The sequence below is a fragment of the Babylonia areolata genome, chromosome 23, assembly GCF_041734735.1.
Source record: "Babylonia areolata isolate BAREFJ2019XMU chromosome 23, ASM4173473v1, whole genome shotgun sequence".
NCBI classification, from domain to species: domain Eukaryota; kingdom Metazoa; phylum Mollusca; class Gastropoda; order Neogastropoda; family Buccinidae; genus Babylonia; species Babylonia areolata.
This window is the reverse complement of record NC_134898.1, coordinates 18,920,426-18,937,925: the sequence shown is the minus strand read 5'-3', so window position 1 is coordinate 18,937,925 and position 17,500 is coordinate 18,920,426. Positions and strand designations below refer to the sequence as shown.

Below are 17,500 nucleotides of genomic sequence, written 5' to 3'. Positions count from 1 at the left end.
ACATCTCGACAATGGCAGTGAACTATCCCCCCTCCCCTCAAATGGTGAGTGACCCAGAAACAATAAATGAATCACACTGATGTTCTCGATCGTCGCGGTGAGAAAATCACAATTCACTTCCCAAAGCTGCCCGTGAATGGTGATGAAAGGAATAGGAAGAAAAACCAGACGACAGGAAAACACAATGATAACCAAAGAATAGTATATATATATCATTTATATACATTCTATAACAGATTGTATCATATCTTGACCTTCCATAATGACAAAAGGTAATTCACCACCAGCGATGATCAGGTGACAGTCCAGACTTTAATATGTTTGATTCTTTCCTGGGCGCTGTTCAGTCTTGTTGAAGTTCTCTCTGTGGTCGCCGAGAACGAAATGTTCGTGAGGAGCCGTAAGTATGACAAAGGCCTACAGGTGCTTCTTTCTTTGCAGAAAGTGATGTGTGACTTGCACAGTGTAAGCACCTTCTACGCTGATCCTTCAGTGAATCAAGATCAGTCTGACCATGTCGCTGGCTGATTTAAACTGTAGGCCTATTTTGTTCCAACTTCAGTCCAGGTGACGTGGATGTATTTCGGAGGCGCCCAATCAGTTAGGCGTTGAATTTCCGATCCCTTATTCACTGGTGATCAGGATTCAAGGATTTCCGATCCTTTATTCATTGTTCAGGATTCAAGGATTTCCGATCCCTTATTCACTGGTGATCAGGATTCAAGGATTTCCTATCCTTTATTCACTGGTGATCAGGATTCAAGGATTTCCGATCCTTTATTTACTGGTGATCAGGATTCAAGGATTTCCTATCCTTTATTCACTGGTGATCAGGATTCAAGGATTTCCGATCCCTTATTCACTGGTGATCAGGATTCAGGTGTTCAGGATTCAAGGATTTCCTATCCCTTATTCACTGGTGATCAGGATTCAAGGATTTCCGATCCTTTATTCACTGGTGATCAGGATTCAAGGATTTCCGATCCTTTATTCACTGGTGATCAGGATTCAGGTGATCAGGATTCAAGGATTTCCGATCCTTTATTCACTGGTGATCAGGATTCAAGGATTTCCTATCCCTTATTCACTGGTGATCAGGATTCAGGTGTTCAGGATTCAAGGATTTCTGATCCCTTATTCACTGGTGATCAGGATTCAAGGATTTCCGATCCTTTATTCACTGGTGATCAGGATTCAGGTGATCAGGATTCAAGGATTTCTGATCCCTTATTCATTGGTGATCAGGATTCAAGGATTTCCGATCCTTTATTCACTGTCCAGGATTCGGGATTCAAGGATTTCCGATCTTTTATTCACTGGTGATCAAGATTCAAGGATTTCCGATCTTTTATTCACTGGTGATCAAGATTCAAGGATTTCCGATCTTTTATTCACTGGTGATCAAGATTCAAGGTTTTCCGATCCCTTATTCACTGGTGTTCGGAATTCAAGGATTTCCGATCTTTTATTCACTGGTGATCAAGATTCAAGGATTTCCGATCCCTTATTCACTGGTGATCAAGATTCAAGGATTTCCGATCCCTTATTCACTGGTGACAAAGATTCAAGGTCCCGTTTCGGCATGCTGTTGTGCTCTAAGGAAAGGTATTTTACTCCGATTTTCCTCACTCCACCCACGCGTGCATTTGTGTGTGGACTCTGGCTGGGGAAGGTAAAAAAACGGTGGAAGCAAAGGATTGGGCCTCGCCTTTCTATGCTGAGCTCTAAACACCATGGATGTGAATTCACTACCCCAGTGGTTGAAAAATGCGACGGGATCTGTAACTTTTATCACGGATGTTTTCGTCCGAATAAACATGTGTCCAAACCAACACACACACACACACACACACACACACACACACCACAGACGGACCTGGAAGTAACTTCACTCACCTCACTTCTCGTCACTTCCAGTTCTCATGGAAACAATTGGAGTGCACAGGCGACAAGCCTTTACCACGCAGCAGCCATTCTGTTGACGTCATCAACCGAACTGTTTACGTCATCGGCGGGGAGCACGAGCCACGCGTTCCAATCAGCAGCGCTGTGTGGAGTCTGGACATGAGCGGCAGAACGTGGGAGGAAGTGACGACCACCGGTGACGTCCCTTCCGCCAGAAACGCTCATGCCTCGGCCGTGGTTGGGGCCTGCATCTACATCTTTGGTGGGAGGTAATGACGCCGGTGCTGCGAAGGGACTAACAGCCCCTCCCTTCTTATCTTTATACAGAGTGCACAAAAAGTTAACGACCACTTGGGAACTTTCCCAGGGATTAACACCCCCTCCCTTCTTATCTTTATACAGAGTGCACAAAAAGTTAACGACCACTTGGGAACTTTCACAGGGATTAACACCCCCTCCCTCCATATCTTTATACAGAGTGCACAAAAAGTTAACGACCACTTGGGAACTTTCCCAGGGATTAACACCCCCTCCCTGCATATTTTTATACAGAGTGCACAAAAAGTTAACGACCACTTGGGAACTTTCACAGGGATTAACACCCCCTCCCTTCTTATCTTTATACAGAGTGCACAAAAAGTTAACGACCACTTGGGAACTTTCCCAGGGATTAACACCCCCTCCCTTCTTATCTTTATACAGAGTGCACAAAAAGTTAACGACCACTTGGGAACTTTCACAGGGATTAACACCCCCTCCCTTCTTATCTTTATACAGAGTGCACAAAAAGTTAACGACCACTTGGGAACTTTCACAGGGATTAACACCCCCTCCCTGCATATTTTTATACAGAGTGCACAAAAAGTTAACGACCACTTGGGAACTTTCACAGGGATTAACACCCCCTCCCTACATATTTTTATACAAAGTGCACAAAAAGTTAACGACCACTTGGGAACTTTCACAGGGATTAACACCCCCTCCCTTCTTATCTTTATACAGAGTGCACAAAAAGTTAACGACCACTTGGGAACTTTCACAGGGATTAACACCCCCTCCCTGCATATCTTTATACAGAGTGCACAAAAAGTTAACGACCACTTGGGAACTTTCCCAGGGATTAACACCCCCTCCCTCCATATCTTTTTCAGAGTGCACAAAAAGTTAACGACCACTTGGGAACTTTCACAGGGATTAACACCCCCTCCCTTCTTATCTTTATACAGAGTGCACAAAAAGTTAACGACCACTTGGGAACTTTCACAGGGATTAACACCCCCTCCCTCCATATCTTTTTCAGGGTGCACAAAAAGTTAACGAGCACTTGGGAACTTTCCCAGGGATTAACACCCCCTCCCTGCATATTTTTATACAGAGTGCACAAAACGTTAACGACCACTTGGGAACTTTCCCAGGGATTAACACCCCCTCCCTCCATATCTTTTTCAGAGTGCACAAAAAGTTAACGAGCACTTGGGAACTTTCACAGGGATTAACACCCCCTCCCTGCATATTTTTATACAGAGTGCACAAAAAGTTAACGACCACTTGGGAACTTTCCCAGGGATTAACACCCCCTCCCTGCATATTTTTATACAGAGTGCACAAAAAGTTAACGACCACTTGGGAACTTTCACAGGGATTAACACCCCCTCCCTGCATATTTTTATATAGAGTGCACAAAAAGTTAACGACCACTTGGGAACTTTCACAGGGATTAACACCCCCTCCCTGCATATTTTTATACAGAGTGCACAAAAAGTTAACGACCACTTGGGAACTTTCACAGGGATTAACACCCCCTCCCTGCATATCTTTATACAGAGTGCACAAAAAGTTAACGACCACTTGGGAACTTTCACAGGGATTAACACCCCCTCCCTGCATATTTTTATACAGAGTGCACAAAAAGTTAACGACCACTTGGGAACTTTCCCAGGGATTAACACCCCCTCCCTCCATATCTTTTTCAGAGTGCACAAAAAGTTAACGACCACTTGGGAACTTTCACAGGGATTAACACCCCCTCCCTCCATATCTTTTTCAGGGTGCACAAAAAGTTAACGACCACTTGGGAACTTTCACAGGGATTAACACCCCCTCCCTGCATATTTTTATACAGAGTGCACAAAAAGTTAACGACCACTTGGGAACTTCCACAGGGATTAACACCCCCTCCCTGCATATCTTTATACAGAGTGCACAAAAAGTTAACGACCACTCGGGAACTTTCACAGTTTTGAGACTGAATTCTTTTGTTATCTGGGCAAATAACGGTGTTTGCTGTCAGTGAGCATCACTCATAACCAGAGGTGCTTTCTTCTCCCGTCACAGACAATGAAAACAACACAGTCATTGTGTTAACCACTTACGGAGTCTGGCCTGGACACGTTTGGTGGTTGTATGTAGAAGTAGTAACAGTAGTAAAGGTGGTGGAGATAGTAGTAGCAGCAGCAGAAGTAGTAATAGAAGTATTTGTTGCATTCTATTTGTAGTATTAGTTTTTGTTATTGATATCAGCATCATCACAAGTAGTAGAAGTCGAAGTACGATGAACCGGAAGAGGATGATGAAGGAATGATGACTACTGCTGCTGCTGCTACAACTACTACTACTACTTCTACTACTACGACGACGACGCATTGCGATTGCTTATATACCCTTGCCGAGCGCAGAGGCCATAGACAAATCTCCCCATCCCAACTCACACCGATGATGGACGTTTACGACAGCGAAGTTGACGATGACTCCTTCTGACTTAATTTCTGTGCTTGTTACACCCAATGCACCGTTCCAAATTCGCCACCCCTCTGCCATGGAATCCTTGGTGGACAGTTCAGAATGCTAGACTGCTTCCCAGGGCACGTTCTGGGACGTCCCTTGTGTGCTGTAACGGCCACCATCTGACTTCACGAAAGCACCCATCACAAAACGTCCAGCCTTCCCTCCCCTCTGAACTTTTGTATTTGCTGGTCGTGCATGCTAGTGTGGAGATATACATGTGCGTTTATGTGCTCTGCATGCGTGTGCGCGCTTGTGTGTGTGTATGTGTTTGTGTGTGCGTACGCGTGCTTGTTTGTGTGTGTGTTTGTGCGTGTGCGTGCTTGCGTGTGTGTTTGTGCGTGTGCGTGCTTGCGTGTGTGTGTGTGTGTGTGTGTGTGTGTGTGTGTCCACAGACAGGGGATCGCCATGGGGGAGAGGTCTCTGGCTGACCTGTACAAACTGGACACGTCCACCAACACATGGACCCAGGTCACTATGACCGGGCCTGTCCCCGAAGCCAGGAGCTACCACTCCATGGCGGCCATCGGCGCCACTATCTACGTCTTCGGTGGATGCACCAAGGCCGGGAGACTCAATGATTTGCACGCCTTTGACACCCTCACCGGATTGTGGCGAAGTTTGCCGAGTTCTCCCGACATCCCGAGCAGAGGCGGGGCAGGTTTCACGGCCATTGGGCGGAAGTTGTACGTGCTGGGAGGGTTTTCGGGTAAGGAGATGGGAGACGTGCATGAGTTCGACACGGAGGCCTCACAGTGGCGTCAGATCACTGCCACGCCTTCACTTCCGCCTCGTAGCGTGTTCGGGGTGGCCTCCCTTGGCAGGAAAATCGTCGTGGTTGGGGGAGAGGTGGACACGTCGTCTCAGGGCCACGCTGGGGCGGGTCAGTTTACGGATGAAGTGTACGTGCTGGACACAGAGGATGAGGGGAGAGGGTGGAGGAGAGTGGCGCCGAAAGGAGAACCGGTATCTCCCAGAGGATGGTTCTCGGCTTCAGCCGTCACCGAGGATTCTCTGGTTGTCTTTGGAGGGAACTCGCCCGATAACTCCCGTCTGAACGACGTTTTTCTCCTGGAGCAGCTTTGTGAATGAGCACTCTCTTTGTCCCTTGCATCGAAGGGTTTGTTGTATTTTCTGAAACTTCATCATCGTAAGCAGTTCCATTCTACGCACTTCGCAGTGTTTCACTGCAGCAGGGTAACACACTGAAAAATCGCAGAACGCTACAATGAACGCTTTTTCAGGTGCAAGGGTATTTCTGATATGTTGCATTCGTTCACTTTGAATCTTTCATTCTTTCGTTTGTTCATTTTCTTCCCCGTTTATTTCTTTCTTTCTTTCCTTCCCTCCTTCCTTGTTTCATTCTTTCCCTCTTTTTCTGTCTACCTTTCTTTCTTTGTGTACTATACCGAGCTAACGTTCCAAATTGCCACCACCTTCCTCGTCAAAAAAAGAGTGCTCACCAATGGTCAGATTGTGGTCCAAAACCAACCACGTACAGACGTGGTCAAAAGTCAGCAGTGGTCATGCAGAAGCGGTTAGTGGTAGTTCAGTGGTGAAAACCTGCCAAGAGTCCTAAATAAGGAGCATACATTTCGCAGAAAGAACTGAATGTATTGAAATAAATAACGAAAGTGGAAATTTGGGGGACCAAAATAACAGGGCGGCGGGTGGGGTTGATTGGGGGGGCGGGGGGATTGGGAGGGGGGGTGGGCATGGGGGGAGCGGGTGGACGTTGGGGGAGGAGGACATCCCAAAACGTGACAAGTCTCCCGGAGGACGATTCAGGACACTCGATACTTCGCTCGCGGACCTACAGAACACGGGGTCAGGATTTGGAGCGTTATACTGGTATACCCTCCCCCCTCCTCCCCCCCCCCCCCCCCCAAAGCAGCCAAATATCCAAACATTTGGGAACAACTGGTCCTATCTCAAACGAAATGACTGCGATGATGTTGTACAGCACAACTGCAAACAACAACATCTAGTTCAAAACGCCAAATGTCACCAGGAAAACAACAAAAAGTTTGTTTCGTGAAGTCCACATCTTGTTTTATTGCGAACATAAAGACTGAATTAAAAGAAACCAAATCTGGAGGTGGTCATAAAGCACCATTACTTTGTTTCCTCTCAAGTGTATGAAGTTCTTTGTATTAAAGTGTCATGGTGTTGTTTCAAGTATCACGGGGTGGACATTGTGTTGGAACCCGTGTGTGTGTGTGTGTGTGCGTTGTGAGTGTGTGTGTGTGTGTGTGTGTTCAATTTTGGCCTCTGCAGTCAGTTTGGTTATACGAAACGTTAAACAAATAAACAAACGAATAGATATATACATTAATAAATGAATAAATGCACGACTACAAGGCCGATGTAATGTGTTAAAAATATTTACGTGCATATGTGTGAAGCGCGCGCGCGATCCTGCATGCGCGCGCGAACGCGCGTGCGTGTTTGTATGTGCGTCTGTGAGTGAGTGAACGCGCTCGCGTACGTGCTCCAGACATGCATGGACTTTGTCTGCTGATTATTCAGATACGTTACGTGCCCAGCCTTCTACTGGCTGATAAGAGGATGCACAATCATGACAATACAGTATGACCTGGTGACTGTACAGAGCTAAGTATTGTGTTGTATTGTATTGTATTGCAGCGTGTCGTACTGTCATGTATAGCATTGTGTTGAGTGGGTGAGGGCAGGATTGGGAGTGTGAGAATGATAAATTCTCATAAATGCTCATGTTAGCCATTCTGTTCCTCCGAAAGGGAGATTAGTATGTACTGCAACACACACACACACACACACACACACACACACACACGTGTGTGTGTGTGTGTATACAGACACACACAAATACAGATATATATATATAGAGAGAGAGAGAGAGAGCAAACATTCCACCAAATCTCACATAGAATGCGTTGAAGACAAGACAAGTTCAAGAGCGGGGTAATCAGATTTATTGACAGTAATCGATAACGTGAAAAACAATTACTACATCACAGATAATCCAAAATGATATATTGCATTGTCCAATATCTATACTGATGGTGAATTCAAGTTCTTCCTTGACGTGTGTGGCTTTTACTTTGCATGGAGACGTTCATCTTTTAATGATACACATGTTGATATATCTTTGATACACACGATATTTGATCCGTGGGCTTTTGATAGCACATATAGCGAGCGATTTCTTATTTTGCACGCAGTGAATCTTCTTTCACTAAGTCTTTTGAATCAACAGTTTCCAATCTAGACTCTGGTGTGTCTCATTTTCTGGAAAAAAAAACAAACGATATTAGCATGATAGTTTGATTTTTTTATATTTTTTCTTCCTGTAAATGTGGTGTAACCGATTTTTAACACATTTTTGACGCTTGTCTGAAACTGGAACAAGGAAATTATGTTCCGGGTATTACATTAACGTGATAAAATCACACAGTCTTCAAATTGTACAATAATAAATGATCATCGTAATAAATGACCATAGCTGGTTTTACTTTTCAAACAATTATTCCAGACTGAATATAGTGCAATACACTATGGATTGCTCAGTATCAGTATCGCTTTTAAAAAAAAATATCAACCGACCTATTTCGTGTAACAATAATACTGACATGACTCAACTTTGAGAGGCAGATGGCTGTGAAAGGGTTAAATGCAATTAGACTGTGTGACAGATGTAAATGAAACATAATCATCGGCGGATTCTTGCAAGATAAAGGTCACACCTACGACTTCATACCTAACATTTATCTAGATTGTTCTTCATGCCACAGATAAAATGTATGCAATATGTACATATTGATAATACTAAACGCATGCTAATATATAAGTCGTCATAATCCCCTTTTTTTCATTTATGAGATTCTTCTTTTGAAAAATAAAATTTACAAACAACGTAAAATCGAATCTTTTTGTAGAGAATCGACAGTAAAATGTCTCATGAAAAACAGATTAAAAAGAAACACAGCACATGTAAATCAGTAACATGAAAAGATACATGCAAATAATATTTCATCCAAACTTCACACACAATAAAAATATACTGAACGACAACGTACCTTATGTAAGACTGAAAACACAAATCTTTCGCCAATCAAAATGATCATTCACACACACACACGCACGCGAGCGCGCGCGCGCACGCACACAAACACCCATATAACTGTATATATATTTGTATGTATGTATGTACATAAATAGATAGATGTATAGGTGGTGTGGTTTCCAGTATCACCGGTGATATACATATATATATATATATATATCTGTGTGTGTGTGTGTGTGTGACAGAGACAGAGAGAGAGAGAGAGAAATAGAGTTTGTGTGTTGAATTAAACATTCAGAATACTCTCATATCTTTTTTCTAAGTTACATAATTGTTTTCGTGTAGTGTGGTGTTGTATGGTGTGTTTTATGTTTTTGTTGTGTGTGTGTGTGTGTGTGTGTGTGTGTGTGTGTGTGCACATTCTGTTCCCACAAACGTTAATTTCAAAGCATATACATTTCATATTAAGCACTAAAAAGAAACCGGAATTTGAACAACAGCTCAACAAGTGAAGAAATACGTATCATGCAAGACATTTCAATTTTATTAAATTAAATTCGTTGTTTGAAATGACATCGATGTAAGACCGGTAGGATAGAATATATCAGTACTCAACCCTTCTCTCTCTCTTTCTCTCTCTCTAATTTCTCGAATACCAACGGGCAGGTAGGCCTAATCACAAACTGTAATTGTGAACGGTTCGTGTACCGTCCCACTTCGAAGTATTCTCACCACACGCATTTCACAATATAGCGTTTGCTTCAATCTTGTTCTGATACATTTATGAATCTTCATTTCCAACAACCAGTCAAACATCAGTTATTTCTTGCTGTTTCCGAGCTCTTTCTTCTCTTCGCACACTACTGCCGGCCAGGTTAACAAACGCTCTCGCAAATCCCAAAATCAAGGGAAGCCTGTAGTAGGACTAGAACTTGGACACAGTTTTAAAAATAGCTGATTCCATTGGGTATGTTAAATGAATTGTGCATTCCCAGATATGAAAGTATTTAAGAAAGCATGTTTGTGACAGATCAGAACGTCAGTTCTGACGGGAATCCCCAACATAGTGTCGGTTGCAATCAGACCATAAGGTATTTTGACGTAAGTCTATTTGCGAACGATTTTGCACATTTACTGAGCGCTCTCAGAAAAGGGTGATTTTGTATGTGGCATGGGGTGTATGTTTGTTTAACTCTTTCTCTCCCTCTCCTTGTGTGCGTGCGTGCGTGTGTGTGTGTGTGTTTGTGTGAGAGAGAGATCACAACAACTATACAGCAGTCTGGTGTGATGTTCCAAAAAATAATGTTATGCATGAGTTCAAGAACAACTTCTGATTTAATTGTCCGGATGTACCCATACCATTTGTTCGAAATTACACTTGCAAATTCGTATTTACCCTCAGGCACCACTGCTATTTCAGCCGTTGTAAAGGAGTAGAACTTTTTCCTGGTGCAACCAATCGGAGAAAGCATTTAAAAGCACATGAGCTCCGTTTGACTATCTTACGACCTGTTATATGTACAGTACACACGTTGGGCTGGTCGCTTCGACTGGTTCGTTCGCAATTAGGCCTGCCTACCCTACGGCGAATGGTATACGACACAGTTACCTAGTTCATACATATTTACATATCCAAAATATGAACATACATTTCTTTTCCAGACAGATTGATTTCGCTGTATCATGTGAGAACGACACAAATACAAATTGTTTATGTGTGCAGCACCATCATTTGAACGACCACTTTTTGAAATAATGCACATCGAGGAATTACAATAACATCAAATCACACAAAGGTTTAATTGGGGAAAATCACACTCAGACATACCCACACACATACCTCCACAAAAAAGAAAATGCTCTCTCTCTCTCTCTCTCTCTCTCTCTCTTGAGGGCTGGAGGTAAAAAAAAAAGCAGCTGTACTTACTCCACTACCTTGTGAAATAAAAAAAAATCGTTTCGTTTTGTCTCGTTTCGTCTCTCTCTCTCTCTCTCTCTCTCTCTCTCTCTCTTTCAGCACCTCAGTTAATATTCCACTGCAAGAAGCCTTCAAATACTTATAATCTCTTCCTTCTTATACACTTTATTTGTAGGATAGGTCGACAGCGTGTATGTTTGTGTGTGTATGTGCGTGTGTATGTGTGTGGGGTCGTGCGTGATTGTGTGACTGACTGATATGCAAATAGCTGAGCTTTAGAATCATATTCCTTAGATACATAGTTGTCTGTTACGATTATCATTATCACCATTATCAGTATGATAGCCCTATGCATTTCATGGAATACCAACCTTGTGCTCACCAGGAGGATAAGGCATTGCACATGGCACGAAACATTAAACAATACAGCAATCAACATTTTACAAAATGCGTACATATGTGGAATCGTTGCTGCTGTCAATCCAAAAGTAAAACCTAAGCCACTCGTGAGTCTTCATATAACACCACTGCCATAATCATCATCGTCAAAAAAGTATATAAAAACAGCAACAAACGCGATCAAATGTGCACTTCATATAATATTATTATGTACAGATGAAAAGAGGTATTTGAAAAACAACAAGAATAACAATAACAACAATAACAAAAACACAAAAATGTTTGCAATGTTCCGAGCCCTTCTGTTTTATTTATTCATTTATTTAAACAGTAAGTTATTCATTTATTCATTCATTTACTAATTGTTTACTGTTTTAACCACAAACTGTTACCGTTGATTGTTACTTGATATGTCAATATGTAGAATATGTCAGTGTAAATTTACGTGATCTCCTTGAATGCTCAAACATGCGTATGCCTTTTTACACCTCATGTTTGTAGTGTGAGCAACAGGACCTTGTGGTCAGTTTATTTGAGGGGTGGTCAAACTGACTGACCTGGACTTGTCTTAGCATCCCAACGTGTCTACATTTTCTGCTGTCAGAAACCGTAGCTCCTTAAGAATTAACATCTTGAACATTAACATCACCTTGATTATAATTTCCGTCACCATCGATTCATCACTTGAGGACACAATGATGATGATGATGATGATGTTGATGATGATGATAATAATGATAAAAGTAGCATCAATACACAGATAATGACATAATTACAATCATGCCACTTCTATTGTCCATCTCCTGAGTTCCCCACTTTTCGTCATTCTTTTAATGAACTGACTGAACTCATGAAAAGCAATACCAAAAAAGCAAGATACTTTGAATTTCTCTTTTTTGTAATACCAGATTCCTCTGTGTGAAATTCGGGCTGCTCTCCCCAGGGACAGCGCGTCGCTACACTACAGCGCCATCCAATTTTCGTGTTTTTTTTCCTGCGTGCAGTTTTATTTGTTTTCCTATCGAAGTGGATTTTTCCACATGATTTTGCCAGGGACAACCCTTTTGTTGCCATGGGTTCTTTTACGTGCGCTAAGTGCATGCTGCACACGGGACCTCGGTTTATCGTCTCATCCGAATGACTAGCGTCCAGTCCACCACTCAAGGTCTAGTGGAGGGGGAGAAAATACTGGTGACTGCCGGTGTGATTCGAACCAGCGCGCTCAGATTCTCTCGCTTCCTAAGTGGACGCGTTACCTCTAGGCCAACACTCCACACAATAACACCAAACACAAATGTCCCACCACAACTAATGTAAATGATTATATAAAAAAAAAAAACATATCCAAAGCACTTTTCCAATGAGTATTGTCATTTATGATAATGCAAAGCATAATCATTTTATGATTAACACAAAAAAAAACCCTCATGCGATTGGCATTATGCCCAGTATCAATACACAATAACAACAAATAACATCATAATGATAGCACTGGTAATACTATTAACAACACTAACAATAATAATCACTATCGTCATCATCATAATCATAAAGATAAAGAAATGAAATTGCAATAATAACAATGATAACAATAATCATCATCAATGAAAATAAAAACAACAACGATATCGACAGCAAAAACGGGTTAAAAAAAAAAACAAAAAAGAAAAGAAAAGAAAAAAAGCACCAACGAAGAACAGCAGGTTCTGTTCATCATCTGGGAGCTCGGGAGAAGTCCACTTTCGTCTCAGCAGTTCCCATACACGTCTGGAACAGACACAGAACACACACGGAGTTAACGGGAGCGCTGCATCACAGAAATATACCAGGACTACCACATCGGAACGGCAGAACAGCCATGACTTCACACCTCTTCTTCTTCAGACAGAACCCCACCCCCCACCCCCCACCCCACCCCGTCCCCCTCTACCCCTGCCTCGGAACGCCAGATGATGAGCCAGGAAATCAGACATCTTCAAACAGCCATGCTTCCCCCATCCTCCCCGAAAGACCAGAAGAACAGGCAAGAAATCAGACATCTTCAAACAGCCATGTTCCCCCCCATCCTCCCCGAAAGACCAGAAGAACAGCCAGGAAATCAGACATCTTCAAACAGCCATGTTCCCCCCCCATCCTCCCCGAAAGACCAGAAGAACAGGTAGGAAATCAGACATCTTCAAACAGCCATGTTCCCCCCCCCCCATCCTCCCCGAAAGACCAGAAGAACAGCCAGGAAATCAGACATCTTCAAACAGCCATGTTTCCCCCATCCTCCCCGAAAGACCAGAAGAACAGCCAGGAAATCAGACATCTTCAAACAGCCATGTTTCCCCCATCCTCCCCGAAAGACCAGAAGAACAGCCAGGAAATCAGACATCTTCAAACAGCCATGTTTCCCCCATCCTCCCCGAAAGACCAGAAGAACAGGTAGGAAATCAGACATCTTCAAACAGCCATGTTTCCCCCATGCTCCCCGAAAGACCAGAAGAACAGCCAGGAAATCAGACATCTTCAAACAGCCATGTTCCCCCATCCTCCCCGAAAGACCAGAAGAACAGGTAGGAAATCAGACATCTTCAAACAGCCATGTTCCCCCATCCTCCCCGAAAGACCAGAAGAACAGGTAGGAAATCAGACATCTTCAAACAGCCATGTTTCCCCCATCCTCCCCGAAAGACCAGAAGAACAGGCAGGACCTCGCCTTTCTTCTGACGGCCAGGTTTCCCGCAACCCCAGATCCCCCGCAGCGCCCGAACAACAATCAGGACACGAGTACGTGGGAATCAACCCTCGGACCTCGGGGTCTCATGGGGTCACATGGGGGTCTCGGCGGTTGATTGACAGGTCGTGTCAAGGTCATGTCATGGTCGTGATGCAAGATGGGGGAGGATGACTCATGAGGGGGTGATTAATTCAGTTGTGGCGGGAGACAGGAATGTGTGTGACGGGTGATGATTGGGGAGGGGGTGATTAGGGGGATGGGTAAGATCACTGGTTAACTCCCCTGCTGCTTCTTGCTGCTTCGCGGAGACAAACTGAGTCATAAGGGGATGATTAAGTGTTCGCAGGAAAAAGGAATGTGTGTGATGGGTAATGGGTATGGAGGGGATGGTTAGGGGAGTCGGGTGGGATCACTATTTAACTCCCCTGCCGCTTGTTGCTGCTTCGCGGTGATAGAAATGTGTTTCATGGTCATTTCAAAGTACATAAAAGCCAGAAATCGGGGCTACTCTAATTATTATTTATCATGGATCCGAGGTTGAAGCATCCCTTTACTTGCGTGATTGCGGGTCTTACTGGAAGTGGAAAGACAGTATAGGTCACGCGTTTTTTGTTCGTTTGTTTTGTTTTGTTTTTTTAAAACTCTGACGATAACAGTTCCAAAAGAATTAACATGATGTTGCAGGTAATGACAAGAGGGTTACAGAGAGCTGAAAGGAGTGACGTTTGTAGAGGGACCTCGTGACGAAGGCACTCTGGACAGACACAAACGGTGTCTCGGAGCCCAGTGTGATAAAAGCGGTTTTAAACGCTGTTTCTCCGGAAGTGATTAACGTTTTTAGCAAGTTTTGCTTAAACATATTGAAATAACAGTTTCGCCTACTCTTGTCGCAGAAGAAAAAAAACAAACTAAGTCGATACAAACGCATCTTAAGAGCCGCATTGCAGAACATACAAGAGCAGGAAACGTATTTTACAAAAAGCAGGCTTTGTAAGGCTCCCTCTTGAACCCATATTTGGAAGTCTGATCTAAATGGAGCTTGTGAAAAAAACAAGTTTTAGTGGATCCTAGAGTGCTGAAAACTGTTAAAAAGCAGGGACTGTCGATTATCTTTAGTCGTTATGTACCTGGGGAATTTTCTTTTCTTTCGACCGAAATATTTCTGTGAAGTTTTGTTGTTTTTTTCTGTGAAGCGAGAGAGAGCATTTTTTCAAAGTCATGATGAGAGTGAAAACCTATTATTGCACATTAAGAAAAAGATTAGCATTGATGAAGGAGAAGTCTGGGAAATCAAAGAAGTCTGCACCAGGGGGAAAACTAAACGTCTCCCTATACATTTAGTTTATATCATGTTCTCTTGTGTAAGGCGAATCCAGACCACAGACAAAAGCAAAAGGCTGAAGAGGACGGTAACGGTAACTGTGTCAAGACCTTTCTTCCTGTGTCCCTGCTTTGGGACCTGGAATTGTAAATTAAAAAAATAAATAAATTTTAAAAAAAAAAGGAAAAGAAATTGCAGACAGGCAAGTTTGGTTTTTCAAAAAGCAAACAATCCACGCCGGAACTCTGTGACGGAGATGGACCAGAACATTCTTGTGGCCATTTCCAGTCTCTCACTGTGGACAGCCTGTGTGTAAACGCCCCCCTTCCCCCACCCCCCGGCCCCCACAGCTCTAACTTTGACTGTGGATCTGTGGATGGCGGATCAGTCTTTACCTGCCCCGAATGTCTCCGCGTCTTCAGCGACAGAGCCAATGGTAATCAACACAGACGGCGGAAACATCTCCAATGTCTGCACAGTGATCTCAAAGGCCACCTCCAGACCTACCAGAAAAGAAAACTTCTGCATGCTGCTGGAGAAAAAAACAAACAAACTTGCCATCAGGAAAAGAGGCAGAAGGTAAAAAAAATGACTGGGCTAATATTGACAAGGATGTGGATGTTGGTCTGGACCCAGCGGTTCACCAAGTCTAAAAGGAACACTGGGGAGCTATTCAGAACTATTGTTCTGAGGGAGATATACAATCCATGTAAAGCATTCAATGGCCAACGTCACAGGACAGAACACCACCGACTGGAATAAAACACTGACGGAGACTTTGATACGTTGACCAAAACGCTTCCCAATGTGACTGAAGAATATCGGGGTTTTTTTTCACCATTTTTGCACAAAACAACGCTCGTGTGTTCGAGGCTTCTCGTCTCATCAACCACAGCAATGAGTTTATCATTTACTCCTTTCCTACCAGAGGGAAAACAGTAGAAAGTGGTGTTTCGGGTCGTAAAACATTATTCAAAGCAATAAGCCTACAACTGAGAAAAAATGATCTGGAGATATTACCACTGTAGATAATACAGTGTGAATTTTCAGCCTCCCAGAACTATTTTCTGATGACGTCATCGGTGACGTCACTGTGCACGTACGTCATACGTCTGTTTAGGGCATTCAAGGGGTTTTCAGAGAAGTAAATACTCACGTTCGTCTTCCTCGTCCTCCGACTGTTCGTCGTCCGACTCTTTATCCGTAGTGAGGGCGTCGGCCAGACAGTCATGTATGTAGACATACTGGTTCTGTCAGGCAGGATATAAAGAAAGATAACGTAATAATAATAATAATAATAATAATAATAATAATATTATTATTATTATTATTATTATTATCATTGTTTGTATTTCTTTTTATCACAACAGATTTCTCTGTGTGAAATTCGGGCTGCTCTACAGCGCTACCCATTTTTTTCTGTATTTTTTCCTGTGTGCACTTAAAAATTATTTGTTTTTCCTATCGAAGTGGATTTTTCTACAGAAGTTTGCCAGGAACAACGCTTTTGTTGCCGTGGGTTCTTTCACATGCGCTAAGTGCATGCTGCACACGGTACCTAGGTTTATCGTCTCATCCGAATGACTAATAATAATAATAATAATGTGTTTGACTTCCTCAGCACTGGGCCACAGAGTACATATTATGAAGTAAACTCGTGCGTGTGTGTGATTGTTTGTCAGTATGTGTGTGTGTGTGTGTGTGTGTGTGTGTGTGTGTGTGTGTGTGTGTGTGTGTGTGTGTGTGTGTGTGTGCACTACATACACACATGTACACATTCACACATACACACAACAATGCACATGTACATTGACACACACAACACATACACACATTCTAACATGTGTGTATGCAGTGCACACACACACACACACACACACACACACACACACACACACACACACACACACAAGCGTAATGAACGGAGTGTTTCATAGAATTAATACATGTTACACAAGGCGACTGACAAGTCGTGCGTCGCGTGAAGCTGATCCTCTGATGAAAAAGGTTGAAGCAGTTAACCTTTAACCTATGTATACAGCGGGCGCGCGGGCGCGCGCGTTGACCTCTCACCTCGCTCTGAACCATCAGCATGCGGTGTTCACGCATGGTGAGCACCAGGTTGAAGATGTCCACGTGACTCCGCTGACGGATCTGCAGCAGCAGTCGGTCGATGGCGATGAAGGTTCCCGTGCGGCCCACCCCGGCACTGCAGCACGTACCGCGCGCGCGCACACAGACACACACACACACACACAGGCACACACACACACACACACACACACACACACACACACACACACATACATACACACACACACACACACACACACACACACACACACACACACACACACACACACACACGCACACACACACACCAACGCACACACACGCACACAACAGTCA

The 17,500-nt window shown here is 43.4% G+C and overlaps 2 protein-coding genes across 3 annotated transcripts in view; one reads left to right on the top strand and one right to left on the bottom strand.

The window, feature by feature from the left end:
- The window catches only part of LOC143298228 (uncharacterized), an 8,208-nt gene extending 1,343 nt beyond the window's left edge, over positions 1-6,865 (top strand). The window contains exons 2-3 of the mRNA XM_076611030.1: positions 1,918-2,174; positions 5,082-6,865. Coding sequence (XP_076467145.1) covers positions 1,918-2,174; positions 5,082-5,778 — 954 coding nt within the window. The 3' untranslated portion in view covers positions 5,779-6,865. The remainder of the gene's footprint in view (positions 1-1,917; positions 2,175-5,081) is intronic.
- A 752-nt stretch (positions 6,866-7,617) lies between these two features.
- The window catches only part of LOC143298227 (receptor-type tyrosine-protein phosphatase H-like), a 67,257-nt gene continuing 57,374 nt past the window's right edge, over positions 7,618-17,500 (bottom strand). For both annotated transcript variants that reach the window (XM_076611027.1, XM_076611026.1), the window contains exons 27-29: positions 17,165-17,300; positions 16,248-16,341; positions 7,618-12,815 (exon numbers count right to left, since the gene is read on the bottom strand). In XM_076611027.1, coding sequence (XP_076467142.1) covers positions 12,796-12,815; positions 16,248-16,341; positions 17,165-17,300 — 250 coding nt within the window. In that variant the 3' untranslated portion in view covers positions 7,618-12,795. The remainder of the gene's footprint in view (positions 12,816-16,247; positions 16,342-17,164; positions 17,301-17,500) is intronic.